Source organism: Camelus ferus, chromosome 1, assembly GCF_009834535.1.
Source record: "Camelus ferus isolate YT-003-E chromosome 1, BCGSAC_Cfer_1.0, whole genome shotgun sequence".
Lineage (NCBI taxonomy): Eukaryota > Metazoa > Chordata > Mammalia > Artiodactyla > Camelidae > Camelus > Camelus ferus.
The window spans coordinates 38,300,567-38,323,063 of record NC_045696.1 but is presented as its reverse complement, the minus strand read 5'-3'; the positions used below and the strand labels follow the sequence as shown (position 1 = coordinate 38,323,063).

Here is a 22,497-nt window from a genome sequence, read left to right as displayed (position 1 = left end):
ATTCTTTTAGCTCTGAAATATATGATATAGAACCAATGATCTTAGGTACTTTTGCACTTAGGTGCTTTGTAGCAGACAAAAATAACTGGGTGGATGTTAAATATAATGCACACTTCTGATTAATTGAATATTAATTAAGAGACGGAAGAAAAAGACAAATGAGCACAGATACAAAACAGAAACAGACTCATAGACATAGAATACAAACTTGTGGTTTCCAGTGGGGAGAAGGGTGGGAAGGGACAGACTGGGGGTTCAAAATTTGTAGGTACTGACAGGTATATATAGAATAGGTCAACAAGATTATACTGTATAGCACAGGGAAATATATATAAGATCTTGTGGTAGCACATGGTGAAAAAGAATGTGACAATGAATATATGTATGTTTATGTGTAACTGAAAAATTGTGCTCTACACTGGAAATTGACACAACAGTGTAAACTGACTATAACTCAATAAAATAAAATTTTTAAAAAAAGAGACAGAAGAACATGAAAGTGTTACCAATACACACTATTAAAATACTTTATATATGATATATTCTCAAAGTACATGAAAAATATCTTACTTCTCTTCACATATATTTTGTTATGGTTACATTACATTTTCTATGAAAATTTACAATTCATAAATCCAATAAGCAAAACATCATACATTTCCTAAGTAGCTCAAAATTAAAAGGACATGGAATTAAGTACTACATATACTCAAAGAGATATGGTTCCCACAGTTAAGTGGCTTATATTCAAAATCAGAATCATCTCTAACGTATACTTAAAAGATCTAACATATACTAAAAATAGTTCATATTTAGAGCAATAATTTAAGCAAAATGCAACTGTTTATAAGTTAATAGAAAAAATCAATGAATATAAATGTCTGAGAAAGTAGAAATACAATAAAGTAATATATAGAAAAAAATTTCAGAAAAAAAAGTCGTAAGGGGAGTGAGAAGACAAATTGTAAACCAGCATATAATTAGGAGGTGTTAAATATCTCTTGACAGAAGTCAAAATATTCATGTCAGTTATCAAACAATAATTGTTAAATATCCACTTTTAAAAGGACTCAAAGATTTTATAATAAACAAAATGCAACTGTACTGCACAATAGAATCCCACACATAGCTGTGGATTCACTCTCCTCATTCCAAATTTTCTTCAAACATATCAGATTCATCTCTTTTACTATTCAGTATTCAGCCCCACTGTCTCCTGTTTCCAAATTAATACAAAAATATATCAAAGTGCTTGGCAAGACAAAGGGTCTTCCAATAATTAACACACACACACACACATACAACCACCACACACAAAAGAACAAGTGTTACACAACTGCATATTGCTAATAAGGGTAACAACTAAAACAGAATAATCCAAAAGAGTAAAGAGTAAAAGGACTTCCTGGAAAAAATACTGGCATCGGATGCGTACCAACCATGAAAAACTTGGCAATATTTTTGAGAATTCTAAGGTATTTAAGCTATGATTTAGTAATTCCACTTCTGGAAATCACAAGTTTTAAATAACAACTGTGGAATAGTTAAATGATAGAATGTCATTCAATCATTAAAATCCATTTTGTAAAGGACATTTAATGACTTAGAATAATGGCTTAATAGTATAGTAAGTGGAAAAATTGAAATATAAAAAATGAGTTAATGATATTTCCATTTTGAAAAACATTATTTAATAATAAAATATGTAATTTATTATCTAATAATTATATGTAATTTATTATATAATATTATATAATATTATATAACCCATGTGTTATAACCATGTTATGTAATAACAATATTCACAGAGAAAGTATAGACACATCCACATAGAGCTGAAGAAAGAACTCTTAAAAAAATGGTTATTTCTCAAAGAAGGGATAATCAGTGAATTTTCTTGAAGATTTTTGAAGATTTCTTAAATAATTCTTTAAGGTTAGTAAAGTTTTCAATTTTCTCTCATTTTATGCTTATACGAGGGATAGAATATATACTCTATGTGTAAGCATAAATTCATTATTAAAAATATAGTTTCCAAGCACAAAAAACTGAAGTCTTTACTAAATAGTTCTAGAAAATTTACATACTTCTGATAATAAAAGTAAAACAACCTTATTTACTACAAAAAATTAATAAATCGCTCCCCCACAAAATGTAATAGCAATAGCACCACCAACAAAAATGTGGCTCACACCAACTTGGGAGCAGAAATGTGGACTTACACAAATTCAACCAAACTTTTAAGAAACAGTTAAAACTTATCTGAGCCATTATTAAATAACTGTCTCTCAGCTTCGTAGGTGTCCGTTATGTACTCTGCTTCGTGGTGCTAGGACTGGACCCTAGAGCCACATTTTTTTTTTTTACATTTTTTTATTGAGTTACAGTCATTTTACAATGTTGTGTCAAATTCCAGTGTAGAGCACAATTTTTCAGTTACACATGAACATACATATATTCATTGTCACATTTTTTTCACTGTGATCTACCATAAAATCTTGTATATATTTCCATGTATACAGTATAATCTTGTTTATCTATTCTGCATATGCCTGTCAGTATCTACAAATTTTGAACTCCCAGTCTGTCCCTTCCCACCCCCTGCCCCCTTGGCAACCACAAGTTTGTATTCTATATCTATGAGTCTGTCTCTGTTTTGTATTTATGTTCTTTTTTTTTTTTTCGTATTTCACGAACTAGAACAAATCATAATAAAATTTATATGGAACCATCAAAGACCTAGAATTGCCAAAGCATTACTGAAGAAAAAGAAAGAGGCTGGAGGAGTAACTCTCCCAGACTTCAGACAATACTATAGAGCTACAGTCATCAAGACAGCATGGTATTGGTACAAAAACAGACATATGGGCCAGTGGAACAGAATAGAGAGCCCAGAAATGAACCCACAAACTTTTGGTCAACTAATCTTCGAAACAGGAGGCAAGAATATACAATGGAATAAAGACAGTCTCTTCAGCAAATGGTGTTGGGAAAACTGGACAGCAGCATGTAAATCAATGAAGCTAGAACACTCCCTTACACCATACACAAAAATCAACTCAAAATGGATCAAAGACTTAAACATAAGACAAAATACAATAAACCTAGAAGAAAATATAGGCAAAATATTATCTCACTTACATCTTAAAAATGTTCTCCTAGGGCAGTCTACCCAAGCAACAGAAATAAAAGCAAGAATAAACAAATGGGACCTAATGAAACTTACTAGCTTCTGCACAGCAAAGGAAACCATAAGTAAAACAAAACGACAACCTACGGAATGAGAGAAAATTTTTGCAAATGATGAAACCGACAAAGGCTTGATCTCCAGAATATATAAGCAGCTCATACGACATAATAAGAAAGAAACAAACAACCTAATCCAAAAATGGGCAGAAGACCTAAACAAGCAATTCTCCAAGGAAGAAATACAAACGTGAGCCACATTTTTGCTTTGCCAGCTGGCTCCCCGTAAGTGTATCAAAAGAAATTCTGAACAACTGGAAGCACATTGTGACACTCTGGATGGGATACTGTAATACTGATGGGATACTTCCTATAAATATGTCCATTTTACCCACATTTATCTATAATTTAAATCAATTCTAATATAAATACCAGCTCAATATTTTTAAGAAACTTAATAAACTTATCCTAAAAAGTATAGGAAAAGATAACATTTCAAGAATAGGTAAATCATTTTTAAAAAGGTCCCAGAATGATGCCCTATTGATATTACAATATACTATAATTCCACAGTAATAAAGTCTTGTACACTAGCACAAAAGAGGCAAATGGATCATAAAACAGAATACAGAGTTCAAAGATAGACCATGTTTATAGGAAAGTAAACATCAAATAATCAGTATATACAAAATCATAGTGCAATTGATGGGCTGTTCAGTAGATAAACTGGCTCACTATATAAACGAAAACAAAACTGTATTTCTATATAATCCCTTATAAGAAGGTTGATCCCCAAAGGCAACTGACCTAAATGTGAAAGGTTAAACTATAAAGTTACTATATAGTGTAAACAAATATCTTTGTGATCTAGGACTGGGGAAAAACTTCTTGAACAATAAGATGAAATACAAAATATAAAGTGAAAAACTGATTAATTTGATAATATAAAAATAAGAATTTCTACTCAACAAAGGAGACCATGAACAAAATTGACAGATGACAGATTTGGATATGGTTTTTACAGTGTTAATCACTATAAAGGAAAAAATATCTAGACTACATGAAGAATTCTTACAAATTAGTAATAAAAAAAAAGCAACTCAAAAAAATACACAAGGATATAGGATAATACCAAGAAGAATATGAAAATACTCACAAACTCATTAAAACTTAAAGAAACTGAAACAGCACTGGAATAAAATTTTAGACTCATTAAGATTGACAAATTGAAAAAACTTTATCTTCAAGTATTGCCAAGATAGAGGTAAGTACAACATTTTATTCATTGTTGATGAGAAAGCAGACACTTGCAGCTTATAGGGAGCAATCTTCTGGTACTTAAGTATGCATACACATTATGACATGCACATTTATACACACACTCACATATATGTAAACCCTAGAGCAATACTCATCAGGCCTATAACTGGAAATGTATAAGTATCTCATCATAGCATGATTTATGGTATCTGGAAGTTGGATGTAATCACTGCAGGTAAGTGAACTGTAGTGAAACCAAACAGCAAAATACTACCTTCTTAGCAGTCAGTACTGAAAGAGTAGATGAACTCTCAACAACAAATAAAGATTTTACAACATAGGGCTGATGAAAAAATAGTAAGGAACAAAATGAAATCTATGGTACAGTATCATTTATGAAAACCAAAAATAACATCTGTAAGACAATTTACATTGTCTAAAAACATATAACAATGAAAGGTTTTCACCTCAAATTCAACAGAATAGTTGTCTATGGAAAAGAAGAGGAATGTGTATAGGGAGTAAGTTTAAATAAATAAAGCAAGAGAGGACCTCTATAGACTAATGATGATAATGTTGCATTGAACTAAGCAGCCAGAATTAAGAGGCAGCCATGATTGGTTCTTCCAGCCTCTAGAGGCACTTCTCTTCCAGAAAATGAAAAGATTAACTAGATTTCACTTCTTATACATGAATAAGCCCTCCTAGGAATTTGGAGACTGGGGAGAGAGCCACATGAAAAGTCTGATTCCTCCTAATCTTGGCAAACTGGGGAACAAGTCTGTAGTATCTTGAGGATATGTTGTTATTTGCCCAAAGCTAGAGGATTTCATATACTGATTACCACAGATGTTTTTCTCTTTATATAAACATGTGTAAGAGAGATCACAGTATAAACCACAGTATTTTTTCCCCACTATTTGATGTTTCGACACATCTCTTCACTTCTGTTTAAAGAAGGGAGACAAGAGAGAGAACACTACTGCATGACAGATGATGAGTTTTCTGGAAATGAACTTAAATTGTCTCCAAGGTGGACACAGAAACACCTAAGCATGTCTGTCAGTCTGCTGCACAATACAGAAGTGTTTTCACTGGATCGCTGCAGTAAGTTGTGAATACTGGTAGAGAATATCTCCGGGGGGAGGAGGAGGAGGAGAAGAAGGAAGAAGGGGGAAGAAGGAAGAAGGAAGAAGGGGAAGGAGGGGAAGGTGGAGAAGGAGGAGAAGAAAGCTAACCTCTAGTGGCCCCAGGAACAAAGTCCTCAAATTTGGAAAATTGGGAAATAGAGAATTATTTAATATGAATCTCAGAAATAGTCCAAGTGGCCAAGGGCTTGTAAGGGATTAAAGTTTGTGTGAATGGGTGAGTTAGCCTAACTTGAATCTGCCTGTTGGTGTTCTACGTGGAGATGACAAATTGATGCAGCTATTACTAGATTAGTGATTAAGGTATGAAGACATTTTCTTAGTTTTTACTCTTCTGTTTCTAAGTGAGTTTCAAATTATTCTGAAAATTCCCCCCCAATGCCTCCTCCTTTATCATTTGTTTTCTTCTTATGTATCTAGTTTCTGCCCTTTGTCTTTGGCAAATCACTACTGGGAATGACAAATTACTAAATGGATTCAAAGGGCACATGTAGGTGAGTGAACAAGTGCAATGGCCTAGGAAACACAGGCATGGACCATGCTGCTCCTCTCTACACACAGCTGCTTCTGCCAGACTGAGGCTGATTTGCTTTAGCTAAAACAAAATATTTCAACTGAAAACTAAGGGGGAAATTTTCTGTGAATCTTCACAATGGAATACAGAAAAGTAATCTCGGGAACAGCTGCCTGCATTCTTACTAAATTCCTAATTCTTTTGAGATTGCGCTCTTTTTGATCTAAAATATTGTTGAAGTACACTTAGACACAGGTAATCCTACTGAAAATGGATTTAGTATTAGGACTGGAAGCAGGTCCTGATCAGAACTGAAAACAGAAGGAAGATCATCATGTTATATTTCCCCTTTCACTGCACTACCCAATTCAGTCTCTGTTCCCCAGTTTACACTATACGCCACTTCAGTGTAACTTTCTTGCTCAAGAGACAATCAATGCTAAATTCTTCCTTGAATGGCATTCAATTTCCTCCATGGTCTGACATTAATTAACTTTCATTTCATTTCTTCCCTGTAGCAGACGTTGTCAGTACGTCTGCCTAATTCATCTGATCTTTGAGGATGATTTAACAACTCTGTGCATGAGGGCTGTCATTTTATTTCACAAAACTGCAGAAGTCTTTGTCTGTGTACACATTGGTTAAAATGCTAAGGAATTATTATTCCTAGAGGAGAAGCCCTTCACAAGTAACTCATGGAATTTAGTATATCAGACATGTGTTTTATACCATTTCCCTGAATGTCCTGGTGGGATTAACCTCCAGTTATGTGCGATATTAACTAGCTTAATAAAGCCCCCTTTATTGCTGCCATCCTTTTTCTGTATCACTTTTCTTCCCTGATCCATGCTGCCTGCAGCTACCAAATAAACTGTAAAAATTCAAATTGTTATCTCAGCATCAGCTCACAGGGGAACTGCAACCAAGTCAGTTGGTACAAAAAATGATTCAAGGAAGCAGGTAGCCTAGTAAGTGGATTACTCACTAGCCAAACAGCAACAAGAATGCCACTGCTGGGAGTGAGTAGTGATACCCTCCGGCATTCTGAAGTATCTCAATTACTGCCATTCTTAACTGAGGTGAACTGGGTTTTCATAAGGTAGAAAGGTTGCATTGGTTTACATAATATCTCTAGAATTTGAAAAAGATGCAAAGCAGAGGTAATTATAAGGACAATGGTTACTGTTAAATGCCATCAATGCATTGAAGGAAGAAAAATGACATACTGAACTCACAAACACCCAACTCCAACAGCCAACATGGTGCGAAATAAAAGGCTTTTTAAAAAAAAATAGCATTTATAGAGACATTAGTCTTCTGCAGCCAAAAGGCATCAGGGATGCAAACCAAGCTCAGGACCTGACTGTGCTAGGAACCAAACTGCAGAGAAGGATGAATTCACAGCCTTGTCATATCTCTTACAAGTCAGGCATGGACAGGGAAGTTTCTATGCCCTAGAACAGAGATGGATGAATGTACTTGAGAACTTGAATCCCCAGATATCCCTAAAATCTATGGGCCTGTAGAAATGGTTCATTCACCCTTTCTAGAAGACAACAGACTCCCTTTGCTTGGGGGACATGCAGTGGCCTACTCTCAAGTAGATATTTGGCAAGACAAAGCCTGCCCTCCTCAAGATCTCTCTCTCCACCTCAGTCAAGCTTCTAGGCTACAGCTATCGTCAATTCTCAGTAAAATCCAACAGTGGCAGTACTCTCCCTTTATTGGGAGGAAAGTGATTATTGATCAAATAAAGGGTAGAGTTAGGGGTCTGCTTATGAAACTGGTTTCCTAGTTTCAGTAAGAATGATGGGATTTCAGAACAGCAGAAGCCAGATGATGACACTTAAATGTAAGAGTGAAGGTGAACGTAACTGTTCTAAATGCAAAAATGGGCAGCCAAGCTTGAATGGCAACCAGGAGGTACTGACACACCAGGATGTGTGGCACTGTCTAACAGACATGACAGTCCCAGAAATAACATGATAAGAAATAAATGAAGGTACTGCTGGACCTACAAAACCAAAGATTTTCAAGACCAGGAGCCATCAGTACTGATAATGAAGTCATTATCCCAGACCTCTATAGAGGTAAAAAGTAGATTAATGCTTGCCTACTGGAGTTTAGTGTAGTTGAGGTGGATGGTGGGGCTCTGGGTAAGGATTGCTAATGAGTACACCACAGCATTGGGGGATACTTTCTAAATTTTATGGTGATGGTTTCACAATTCTAAATACACTAAAGTCACTGAATTATACACTTTAAGTCAATGAATTTTATAATATGCGAATTATATCTATTAATTATATAACATATTAATAAATGTGTCAAATAATAATATTCATTCCTTTCTCTGTTGTGCATCATGGTTGTATTATTTAAGACAGTCCATGTGCAAATTGAACAATCTTAAGTAAAAGGTAGAATTTACTGGTTTCTACTGTACCTCAGAAAAGGAAGGGATGAAGTCAGTCACAGGAAAAAAAAGGATTCCAAAACTCAAACGTTGTTAGAAATTTCAGTCTTATTCTCTAGTGTTTGTTTATTGACTTTTGTCTGCCTTACAGTATATGAAGTTTGTTCATATAAAGGTAAACATGGTGTCAAGCAATTCAGGGCTTAAATCCTTATAACTTTTTCTTAAATTTAGACTTTGGAGCTATGCATGCTTGTCTTCAAATCCATAATTTACAAACTATGTGATCTGGGAGATTTATTTTGATCTTCAATTCATAATCAAAGAAATAAAATTAAAAGTACCTTTCTTTCCATAGACCATTTCAATCATTTTATGAGATAACACATGTACAATGCATAGCATAATATCTAATATGGAGTATATATTGAAAATATTGGTTTGTAATCTAGAGGAAAATCATCTAGGTTAGTGAATGGCAGTAAGCCTCTAACTTAATGGTCAGGAAGTGGGTAAAATCAAATATTCCTTTTCAGAAATGTGAACAAATAAACATGGGATGCAAATGGAGTGGAGGTGGGAGGACCAGTTAGCATTTGGAACTAAACCTGAAAGTTTATTATACAGAGTGATTATAAAAACCATGAAAGCAATGTTGAAATCAAGCTTATGAAGGAAGGATTCTGGGAATAACTAAAACCATGAGTTAGTCCCACTATTTTTTTAAGGCTACATTGTTTTACTAGGTGATCCCAATCAGACTGATGATTTTAAATATCAAACTTTTACCAAAATGTCCAAAATTGTATCTAGAGTCCTGACCTCTTCACTGAACTCCAATCTCATATATACAGCAGTCTTTTTTGAAATATTTACTTAGCTGTTTTATAGGTATCACAAAACATGGTTGAAACAGAACTCTTGATTCTCATCCTCTACCCTTCTGCTCCTCTGCTAGTCTTACCCATCCTAGTAAATGCAACCAACAATCTACCAGATAGTCAAGACAATAGTCTAGGAGTATCCTTCCCTTATTTTTCCATCATATCTAACATATAATTCAACAGCTAGTTGTATAAGCTTTACTTCACAAACATATCAACACACATCAATGTTTTCTCCATCTGTGTTGCTAACAACTTAATTCAAACAATCATCTATTATTAGTACTATTACAACTGCCATCCAACTAGTCTTCTTGTTTTCAGTCCTCCTACTCATGATCCATTTAGTGATCACAGTGGAGCAAAGGTGAACCTTTAAAAATAAAAGTAAGACAATTATTGGGGGAGAGTCACCAAAATGATTATGAAGACTGAGTTTTAGCAACAGAAATAACAAATGTGTACTTCATGATATCTCATTATCAACCATCTCTCCCTCCAACACACATATATAGTAAATATGCCAAGGAAAAAGCCAGTACATGTAAATCTTAATCATTCAAAGAAGTAGCATTACCAATATTACAGTACTGGTCAATATTATTAACAGTATTCATTGAATGAGTATAACCACTGCATTAAGGTTTTACATGTAATATCACTTTTAGCCCTCATAAAAATCCTATTAAGTAGGTAATATTATCCACATCTTACATATAAGGACGACTAAGTCTTATGGAAGCTGGATCACTTCCCAAGTGATTCACTTCCCAAGTCAGAGAATTAGCAAACAGCAAAAGTGAAAATAAAAATCTTCAAGGATTATGCAGAAAGAGCCCAATATTCAATGAGTTGAGTCATGTTACTGAAGAACAATAGAATACAGGCCCATAAGCTCCCCCTGCTGAGATGTGAGAGACTTTTTTGAACCAGCTGCTATGAGGCACAGCTTTACTACATTTTCTCTACTTCTTGTGATCTAATAGTTCAGTTTGGGGGGAGACTGAATGCATTGTACATAATTATAGGTCTCTTGAACTTAAATAAAAATTAACAGAACTAAATTATTACTTTTTTCAGCCTCCTAATTTTATTCAACTAATGAGAATTCTAATATAACTTGGTTATTACTCCCAAAGATTCCGTTATTTTTGTAACACCATTCAGTGCTATATTGATAGGAATTATAAATGACTGAAATTTAGTAACTTCTATTATTCTTTGCAGGTACAAGTTTCTCAAGTCTGAAATATCTTCCCAATTACAGATTCTTTACAGTGAAATAGAAAAGTTTCATTAAAAGTGATTAATTAAAGCATGCTTCTGCATATATGAAAGTATTTCCAGATATTTAGAGGCCCCATTTTATATCTTTATTTGGTTCAAATTTTCTAAATTAAATTGAGGACATCTGTAATATGGCAATGTCCTTAGCCTTCCAATATTGTGAACAGTTATTTCTGCAAACACCCTGCAACTTCACAGATTTCCCTTCATTCTGGGTGCTATGTTTTGACCTACTAGTGCCATCATATTACTTCTACCCAAATCCCTTTCAATGACTTTCTGTTATTTTCCAGATCACTCTGCACATTATTCCTGCTCTGTTCAATATGCTTAAGCTAAGTCCGTAAGTATTTTACTTCATTCAATTGTATTTTTCCCATCACTGTGATTCAGATTTTCTATATCTTTTATCTTCTCTTCTGTACTGGGTTTGTGGTATTATCTGGACAATGTTTTCCTCCCTTTTTGTTAAATTTCATTTTAATGCCTTAATTTTCCTGCCAAATTCACTCATTCATCCATTTGTAAAATGTGTCTTCTGGCTTCCAGGTATCTCTATTTATGGAATTCTAAGCTCTGTAACCAGTGTTTACTTCACATAATTTAATTCCAAAGTTATAACATTCAACTAAAAGGAATGATAATGCCAATAGAGTCCACTAGATTTCCTCCCAGAACCTTAAAAACCTGATAGTTCTTTTCCAGCTTTGGGGTAAGTACATTATCTGTATCCATTTGAATTATGCTAGGTGAGGGAGAGTCTAGTCAGTTCGACGGGTCACAGCTATCTGCATATGCTTAAAGTTTCTGATTCACTCGTCAGAATTAATTCCTATCATCTATGTGCCTCTTATTAGCAATTTCCCAATAAGCTTCTCAGACAGCAGAGAACATAAAGGGAGAACTTTTTTCCAATTACCAATCTCTAAGCCACCTCTATATAAACGGATTAGGAATAAACTTGTAAAGAGATTCATATGTATTGAATAATGTTCTAAGCTTTTTCATGTTCTTTTTACAGCATGGACTTTTTCCATTTAGCAAGTTTTTGACACTGACCTGATGAAACATTTGCCTAGGAATACACTGGGCATGTTTACTACTGAATTTCCTAATGAATACTGATTCACGTAACATGAAAAAGGCATTTGTTTTAAACATTCTTATCCCTCAGAGCTACCAGCAAGTGATTCTTCAGTTGATTTCTTCAAAGCATATTTTATATCACACAAGCCACAGTTTGTATTTGCTTCTATTTGTAACACTTTTTAACTGACTCTTATTTTTTAATTAAAATGCGTTCATCTAAAAAGTCATTAGCATAATGTGTGAGAAGGTGGGAATAAACAGATTCACTGACATGGATAATAAAATGAGTGTTGTTCATTATGTATCTTTTTAAGTCATTGAATTTTGTCTGTGAAGGTTAAAATAAAGATCATTCAATAAAAAGCATCAATGTGAATCTTTACTTTTAAAATCTCTTCTTGTTTCTATAGATGTATTGCCATAATATTTTTTTAGGTCATATATTCTTTTTTTGCCATTAATCTTGGAATTTATCAAAAATGAGCTCAGAAAAGACTGGGAGTACCGATGCAAATTATCAACAGAACTAACTCTAACTTCCACAACTTTAGTGGAAATTCTTCATACCAAAACTGTTTTCCTGCTGGTTTCCTGGAATACTTTAAATACGTCTGGTATAGACATTGAAAAACCATAAACGGTATGAATAAAAATCAAGTCTATTCACATGTATGAATAAAACTCATTAAAATACATGGAAAGCTGAATAAATATAAGATATACAGCATGCCTATGGATAAAATCACTCAGTATTAGAAAGATATATATGATCCATCTTTTTGAAAGGCACCTTGTCAACATACATCAAATTTTAAAATGTATACCCCTTTTACAGTATTTCTACTCAGAAATATGTCTACAGAAATACAGCACAAGAATGTTTACTGAGGAGTTTTTCTAATAGTGAGAATTAGAGACAAATGAAATGCCTACAATAGGTCAATGGATAAATTATAGCTGATCTATATTTTAGAATATGTTATAGATGTTAATATAGCTCATTAATCATTCAAATTATTCAATAATTCATTCAACAAATATTTTTAAGAACCTGTTACGTGCCAGACAGTGTTCTATTTAGGGCAGAAGTCAGTAAAAATATAAGACAAATTCTCTGCTTTCCCAGTTCATTATAGGTTAGCTTGTTTAAAAGAAAATAAATTTTAAAGGAAACACACAAAGTATCAGTGGTAAAAAGTGCCATAGAGAAAAATAAAGTGAGGTAAGGTAAGGGAGCTGTAAGTGAATGAGGGAGTATTCTTTTATGGGAGATAATCAAGTGATATTTGAAACTTAACTGAGGGGGCAAGACAAGAGGAAATCTGGAGAAAGAGCATTAAAAGAAGTGGAAATAGATTAAAGAGCATGAGTTGGAAGTAAGCACAGGTTATATGAGAAACAGCAAGGGGCCAGTGTGACTGGAGTTCAGTGTGCAAGGTTGGGAGTGGTTAAGAATTGAGTTCAAAGAGACAGCTGAGGAGGAAAGATCACTAAGACTCAAGCAGGCTGCAGTGAGGATTTTGGCTTTTACCCTTAATAAGATTTCAAAAGACTGGAAGGTTTTGTCAGAAAGAATGACAAGATCTGGCTTACATTTTAAGTGGGTCATTTTGGTTGCTGTCTGGGATAATAGGCTGCAGAAAGCAAGTGAGGAAGAGACAGCAGTTAAGATGCTATTGAAATAGTCAAGTGAGAGGAGATAAAGTTTGGAACAGGATAGCAGCAGGAAATGCAATCATTCCAGATATATTTTCAGGTTGGCCTGTTAGGCCTTACTAATGATTTGGAATATGAGGTGTAAGAGAAAGAGGGAATGGCAAGTATGAGACAGATCAGCACGTGCTGATATAGAAGGTTGCCCACGACATACAGGTAAGTGAGATAAAAGAAATCTGCATAAAAAGGTATAGAACTGGACCATTTTTACTTAAAAAAAAAAAAAAAGGCCTGGAAAGATAGATATGAGTTTTAATAGCAGGTAACACTAAGAAAGGAAGCAGAGCTAGAAACTCACATTTTGCTCCATGGACTCTGGTATTAATTGAGTATTTTATCACCAGCACATACCATTTCTGTAATTTTTTAAAGCAATTTTAAAATCGCTTCCTCACTGGATGAAAGAAGATACATAAGATGAGTATTTAAATTAGAAGTAAATGTAATTCTAATAATTGATTTGTAATTTTTAATAATATAAATACTAAAATGAATTTCCAAATACAACTTTTCAATAGTGATTTAACAATTAGAAATGTAAATCTTACACTTTATTTTTCAATAATAAAAATACTAAATTGAATTTTCAAACATAATTTCTCATTGAAAAAATAACTATGTGATTAGCATACAACAAAGTGGGGCAAATCTAAGTTACATGGTATGGTGGAAAAACATAAGCTGTAGAAAAATACACAAAATACTGAAATTCAAATACTAACCCTGATACTGGGTAACAGTAAGTTTAGAAAACATTATCTATCTAATGTGCCAGTCACGGTCCTCATGGTGCTTATCAGGCCATTCATCAGAAACCTCAGAGCACAACTAGCTCATCCTCTTGTCTGGATAGGTGTTTTGGGGAATGCTAAATGATGATGGTCTCCTCCTGGCATCATGGACCGATGAGATAAGGGCCCCTCATGGATGATGAGAAAGGATTAAGTTTTCCAAGAGCCCTGGCTGTCAGCATCAGGCCTATGCACCTCCCCTGCCCTTAGCTCAAACCAAGTAAATCACATTTTCTTAGGTCGCTGAGAAACAGTAGGAACTCTTCTCTTTAATTCCTATCTTTCTTCCTCCATAGAGTCCATACTACTTTTCATGACTATCTCAAGTCACAGAGATCTCTTCTATTAATTGCTATAAATGTAAGGACTATAACACCAAATTTGCATTTATAATCTACCCACTGCATTGTTTTCTGTTCTCATAAAGGAACCAATTTATGATATAACCTAGAAATTCCCATCAAAAGATGCGATTTTATTAATCCATAGGTTCAACACTTCAAGTAAACTTAAATTAGTTACTTAAACTTATCTAATCTTCAAATTCTTTATCTGTAAAATAAAGAACACAATATAACTTCACAAAGTTGATAATTTTGAATCTCCATTAGTGAAGCTATTTGATAAACTATAAAATATCATGTAAAACAATTATGATAATGATGATGATTATCTATACAGTGTATACTCTTATTATATCATAATCATCTTGATATCAGAGATTGTCTCTTAATATTTAAGATACTCAAATTCTCTCAGCAAAGAATTGTGTGCCTTTTTATTAGGAGGTATTAATAACTGAGTAGTTAGTAATGAGTACTTTGTAAATACTCTTGAAATCTAGTAAGTTCACCTTTAATAAAATAAAATATAATAAAGCTAAAGAAGCATATTTTGATTTCTTTATATCACAAATATGAGATAAAGTACACTAGAACAAAGAATTAAATCAAGTGATAGGTTAAAAGATATAGTGTGTTCATGTATTGGAAAAACTAATATTGTTAACATGACCATACTACCCAAAGCAAAATATAGGTTCAGTGCAATACCTATCAAAATATCAAGGGCATTTGTCATAGAACTAGAACAAATAATTTTAAACTTTGTATGGAAACACAAAGGATCACAAATAGCCAGAACAATCTTGAGAAAGAAGAACTGAGCTGGAGGAATCACATTCCCTTACTTCAGATAGTAATACAAAGCTACAGTAATCAAAACAGTATGGTACTGGTACAAAACCAGACATATAGATCCATGGAATAGAATAAAGAGCCCAGAAATAAACCCACAGACTTAGAGTCAATTAATCTATGACAAAGGAGGCAAGAATATACAATGGAGAAAAGACAGTCTCTTCAATAAGTGGTTCTGGGAAAACTGAAAAGCTATATGTAAAAGAATTAAATTATTAGAACTTTCTTCATACACCTTATACAAAAATAAACTCAAAATGAATTAATGTCTTAAATTTAAGACCAGACTAACCAAAAAAAATTTAAAACCAGAAAATTTAAAACCATAAAACTTCTAGAGAAAACAAAGGCAGAATACTCTTTGACATAAATCAGAGTAATTTTTTTTGGATCCATCTACTAAAGCAAAGGAAAAAAGGCAAAAATAAACAAATGGGACATAACTAAATTTAAAATGCTTTTGAGATTTGCAAATGTTAATCACTATATATAAAATAGATAAAAGATGAATTTCTTCTGTATAGCACAGGGAACTATGTTCAATATCTTGTAACAACCTTTAATGAAAAAGAATATGAAAATGAACATATGCATGACTGGGACATTATGCGGTACACCAGAAATTGACACATATAAAAAATTCAATAAAAAAGAACCTCCCCCCAAAAAAAGCTTTTGCATAGCAAAGGAAATCATCAGCTAAACAAATAGACAACCTACTGAACAAAATATTTGCAAATGATATGATTGATAAGTGGTTAATAGTTCAAAATATAAACAGTTCATACAACTAAACATCAAAAAAAAAAAACCTAATTAAAAAATGAGCAGAAGACCTGAATACACATTTTTCCAAAGAGGAAATGCAGATGGCCAACAGGCACATGAAAAAGTATACAACTTTAATCATCAGAGAAATGCAAATTAAAACCACAATGAGATATCTGTCAAAAAGGTATCAACAAATAACAAATGTTGAAAAGATGTGGAGAAAAGGGAACCCTGTACACTGTTGTAGGAATATAAATTGGTGCATCCACTGTGGAAAACAGTATGGAGGTTTCTCATAAAACTAAACCTAGAACTACCATGTGACCCAGCAATTCTACTTCTGGATATATATCCAAAGAAAACAAAAACCCTATTTTTTTTTAAAGATACATGCACCCAATGTTCATAGCAGCATTATTTACAACTGCCAAGATATGAAAGGAACCGAAGTGTCCATCAATAGATGAATAGATGAAAAAGGTGTGGTGCATATATACAATAGAACACTACTCAATTACAAAAAAGAATAAACTTTTGCCATCTGCAACAACATGGATGGACTTGGAGTGTATTATGCAAAGTGTAATAAATAAGACAAAGAAAGACAAATACTGTATGATATTATTTACATCTAGAATCTAAAAAAAAAAAAAGTAAATATAACAAAAAGTGAACAGACTCATAGAGAACAAACTAGTGGTTACCAATGGGGAGAGGAAAGGGAGGAGGGGCAAGATAGGGGTAAGGGATTAAGAGATACAAATTATTATGTATAAAGTAAGTAAGTTACAAGGATGTATTGTACAATAGAGGGAATACAGCCAGTATTTTATAGTAACTATAAATGAAGTATAACCTTTAAAATTTGTGAATCACTATGTTTTACATCTGTAACTTATGTAAGAGTGTATATCAACTATATTTCAATTAAAAAAAAAACCAGAAAACTATGCATCAAGCATCCTTTTGGTGCTTAAAAAAAGTAATGCAGGATTGCAGAAGTAGGTATTATGGAACTACAATCTGGATGTAAGAAAAATACTGATCATGCTGGAGAAAATCTTCCTTTTATCAGCTTCTCAGTTAAGTTTTTCTTGAAAATGAGATTTGAAACATTGAAGCATTTAAGGAATAAAAAAACAGATTTTTTTCACTATTATAATGTCACTGCCAAAACACTATCAATTATCAACTAAATTGAAAGAAATGCCAGAAAGTAAACACTAAAATATACTTCATAACTAAGGAAAATTAGAAAACAAAAAATAAATGTGGGTTAAATTATATGAAAATTATAATTAGGCATCACTCCCTCTCTTATATCACTAATGCCATTAGAAAATATTTCAATGTTAATAATGAAAAACTAGCTAGACATCAGAGATAATGGTAGAAAATTAATATTTAAGCATGGAGAATGGCAATTATGATGTGAATAGCACTATAGATAAATAATGAAAAGTAAAGGTAGACTTGGTAAACACACTAAAACATCAATATTCAAAAATGATTTCATAAAATCAGGAGGCTTGAGAGTTAACACATTATTAGTTATTTTGGATTAAGGGTGTCTTTGGAAGATTATCTCTCATGAATAATGATAATTTGTTGTTTCTGTTCAACTTTCATCATTCAGTTGTTTCAATTTTAAGAACCCAATTATCACAGTCATTTCTCTATGAACTAATATATTACAACTGAGAAAAAGACATGTCCCTTGACTTCACAGAGTTTCAATCTAATGAGGGAGAGAGCCACAACTCAGTACACCTCAGAACAGCAAGGGCAATAAGGATCATACCAGCATTGTGCACAGGGTACCATGGGGGCCCAGGGTCAACAGTGACTAACTCTTGTCTAAGAGGTCCTAGACTTCACAGATCAGACAAAGCATCAGCATTTGAATTAGGGAGTGAGCAGTGTTAGCCATACCAAGAACTAGAAAATAAGAGAATCCATAGTAGGTACGGGTTGCTGTATTAACTGGTTTATATTTATTCATTCATTTATTTTCAGTTTAACCCTCAAAAAAAATCTACAAAGTAGGCAATATTATTTTAGTTATTTTATAGAGGAGGAAACCAAATATGAAAATGCTAACTGTTCTGATCAAAGTCATACAGGTGTGCACTTTTATTTGGGGGAGCTAGGAATATATGCTAATTATTAGAATAAGTTGGGAACCTATCATAACTCCAATATCTGGCTTACACAACCTTTATTAGTCTTGGCCATACAAAAGTTAGCTGCTCATTCAATCTACCCAGATGTACAATTCAGACATTACATGGTGAGTGAAGACAACTTCATTTCAAGGAACCCATTGGTCCTGGGGCTCCATACTACACAGCACAGGTCTACAAAGTTAAATAGGCTATTGACGAGATGGTAAGTATGGAATCAGAAAATCTATTTAGGGAGATGAGAGTACAGCTCAATGGCAAAGCACATGCTTATCATGCACAAGGTCCTGGGTTCAATCCCTGGTACCTCCATTTAATGAAAAAGAAATAAAGAAAATCTATTTAGGAGGCTACTATACTAAATCTAGGAGAAAGATGATGGCACCATGGACCAGAGTGGTTGCAATAATGGTGTTAAAAAGCAATCAAATTTTGAATGTATTTTGAAGGTAAAGCCACAAAAATTTGCTGTTAAAATTTTATAAATTTTATAAATTTATAAAGTTATAAATTTTGAGAAAAAGTGAGGTCAAATATAACTCCAAGTTTTTGTCTACAGATACTGGAATACTATAATTTCCCTTTTATGAAATGGTGATGACTATGGGAGAAGCAGGTTAAGGTGGATAGATAAGGAGTTCAGGTTTGTATATAAGATGCCTGACAGACATCTAAGTTGAACAGGTGCAATTCTGGATATACAAGTCTGAGTTCAGAGAAGCCCAGGCTAAAATATAAATTCAGGATTCATTAACATATTTAAAGTCTTAAGACTGAATAAGACCATATGAAGAGTAAATGGCAATATAAGAGTCAAAGCATTGATCCCTAAAGGAGAACCCAGCCAAGGAAATTGAGAAGAAAAAAAGAGAGAGAGAGAGAGAAGAAACAAAGTGATTTTATGGAAGTCAAGTGATACAACTGTTTCAAAAAAAGAGGTAGCTAGTATATGAATAAGTGCCACTCATAAATCAAGGAAGATGAAGACTGAAAACTGACTTCTAAATTTCACAATGTGAGTGTTATACGTGATCTTGAGCTGAGTTGGTTTAGTGAACAGTTGGACAAAAGTCTAACTAGAGAGGTTATCAGAGAAGATGGGGACTATAGAGAGCTCTTTCATGGTAAGGAAAAGGAGACAACATATAGATAATTTTTCAAGGAATTTTATAGAAAAATGTATAATAGTTGACAGGGATAAATATATTGCAGTGTATTAATATGTGCATATATATATAATACAATTGATGATGAATTAGAATACCACTACTAAATCAGAGAATATATATCATGAATTGCATAATTCATCTTTCTTACATTTAAATGATAATTTCCAAAATCTTAAATTCATTTCCTCTGTTTATCTCTGTTTTATTTTAATTTTTACAGTTTCTTCTCTAGGAAAATATAGGCTGCTAGCCCATCTTTCAATTTTTAATATGATTATGTGTGTGTACATATGTGTGCATATATATATACACAAATATATATACACATATCTGTATCTACATACACATATACACACATAAATATAGATAACACGTCTATAGATATAAATAAAGTCTCTATTAGGGGAGAGAATGAAAGGGTTGAACTAAATCATCTTAATTCCCAGACTGTTTCTAAGGGACTATAATCCTTTCTAATAGCCACTTGGGAGATCTGCTTCATTCACTGGGAGCAGATGTTTGTAGAGTTATTGCTTTTTCTCACCTCTCACTATGAACTCCTCAAGCTGATCTATTTATGACCCTTTCTTTTTCACTGAAAAAAAATGTTTTAACACATTAATTCAAATGATTTACCAATTAACAGGTTAATGAAGTTGGTTTTTCTCTATCTCAACCTGTTAGAGAATCTTGTTACTTGGTCCATTTTCTCTTTATGCATTTGCTTTATACATTTCAGTTTTGCTGATCCATATTATATTCTACAGAACTTAGAATAGATAAATTTGTCTCACAAAACCAAAGAACCCTACATTATTATTTATTTTATGTTTAATAAGTCTGATAACCAGAACTTCAGTTTCACTGAGTATTTACCCAGTGCAACACAAGAAAGTTAGAATTTTACAATACAATTTACATCATCATTCTAGTTCTGTCCAAGTCATCACTGTCTTAGGCCATTAAGGAGAGAGAGAAGTCACATACACACATCAAAGTTGCTTTAGAGTTTTCAGGCAGATGGACTCATTAATGCTTCTGAATTGATACCAAATGTTAGGAACTGATAGCCTATTTTTAAACAAGTCAATAAAGCACATTTTTGGGGCTAAGTATTTGTTTTTAATGCCTGACATTATACACTTAGTTCTGTCAACAAACTTTCTAATATGTGAAAATTTATTAGACCTCACAGCAGACAGAAACCTAAATGATATACTGATATATGATCACTTCTCTAAAGGAGTTTACACTTTAGCGTGAGGGAAAGAAAAAGAACAACAAAAAACACTCCCTTGAAACAATAATTATAATACAAAGCAAATGTGATAAAGGTTATAAATCACATATAAATCACTGATTTTTCCTTTACCAAGTTAGCAAGAAAATTATTAACAATTAGAGAGAGATCCTAAACTTTAGAAGTATCATACTTTAGACAGACATGTAACATTAGCTCTTATACACATGCAAAGATAATTCTTACTTTTTGTGTACCTATGAATTCAGAATTTAAAATGTCAGGGATATTACCTATTGTGTTTTTTAGATTTTTTATTCAAAATTTAACTTATGTTTTTAAAATATATGAACTCTGAAAATTAGGTTTTAAGATTAGTCTTAGGAAGAAAAATGCCCTTTTAAGGTTGTTTTGCTAACTCACTGACCTGTAGCTTCAGAGTCTTCCCAGGTATAGATAATTAACAACATTATGTGAAAACTTATTACTTTTAAACTTTCACTTGGAATCAAGAGCGATAATATACATTTCCTTGAGCTTGAGGTACAGAAAAAAGAACACTATAGAAACAACCTACTGCCATTTATGTAGTATGCACATAAGAACTTGAAAAAGTTGATGTAACTTTTTACAATAATTTAACTTCATACTCTATCATTATAATAGATTAGTAACAGCTTGATTTTTTTTAAGTTCATATAAAACAGAACCACAGCGTTTTCTAATTAATTAATTTTGCATACTTTGGAACCATTACATTTCAAAAAAATTTTTAAGAAGCCAGATGCTTATCATCGATATTTTAAAAAAATAACAATTAAGAAATAAATGTTACATTCAAACTAAAAATATGGGCTTTTTAATGTTCTTAACTCTGAGGCCTAGAAAGACAAACTCCCATAGAAAAAGAATCTTTCTACTTAAAAATATATGCCATTAATGAACATGTTTTTTCCTAGAAACTTTTCCAACCTGGCTCCTATGGAGCTGCAGCATGTACATCCAGAGGAGAAGTAACAGCGGGGTCTGGTGAGGTGGTCTCTTCAGTGCCTTCTTGAATTTTCCCCCCTTTTAGCAGTGTTGAAAATAGGTCTGGAAAAGCATAGGAAAGCTATATCAAATTTTCCTTAGGAGGTTTTTTCCATACTGTTTTAGCAACTTTGCATGGTGAAGGTGTTAAACGGTATGACATTACGTATTCATTTTCACTAATGAGTCTTCCTATGTCAAATCAACAATATTCTCAAGATAAATATAATTACATTATATTAACTCAAATCAAGTTATATTTGAAAATGTGCATGTCTGAGTCAGATCTGAAGCATCCTTAGAACTATGCATAAGTAAAAACGATTTCTAAGGAAAGCTGAACTATTTAGCATGATTCCTGTTATACAAAATGAAGTATGTTTCTTCAGGGCAATCTAATTTTGATATGCTATCTTTATAAGCTGGATTTTTAAAAAATATTAAAATATAGCATGTTCTTACACAGATGAGAAAATATTAAATGCATTGTTTATTAAGGATAAGTAAAAATTATTTCCATGTGTACTATATACAATAGTTTCACATATATATGTAATATATATAATAGTTGCATGTGTTTACCAAACTTAAAATATTGTTGATTACATTTCTAAC

General features: G+C 32.9%; 1 protein-coding gene across 5 annotated transcripts in view; it reads right to left on the bottom strand.

The window, feature by feature from the left end:
- Window positions 1-22,497, bottom strand: part of EPHA6 (EPH receptor A6) — a 730,766-nt gene that overhangs the window by 598,137 nt on the left and 110,132 nt on the right. Inside the window, exon 3 of one of the 5 annotated variants that reach the window (XM_032489806.1) lies at window positions 21,826-21,945. The exons of the other annotated variants lie outside the window; for them this stretch is intronic. Within the exon in view, the coding sequence (XP_032345697.1) occupies window positions 21,826-21,855 (30 nt within the window). The 5' untranslated portion in view covers window positions 21,856-21,945. The remainder of the gene's footprint in view (window positions 1-21,825; window positions 21,946-22,497) is intronic. 5 annotated transcript variants of the gene reach the window in all.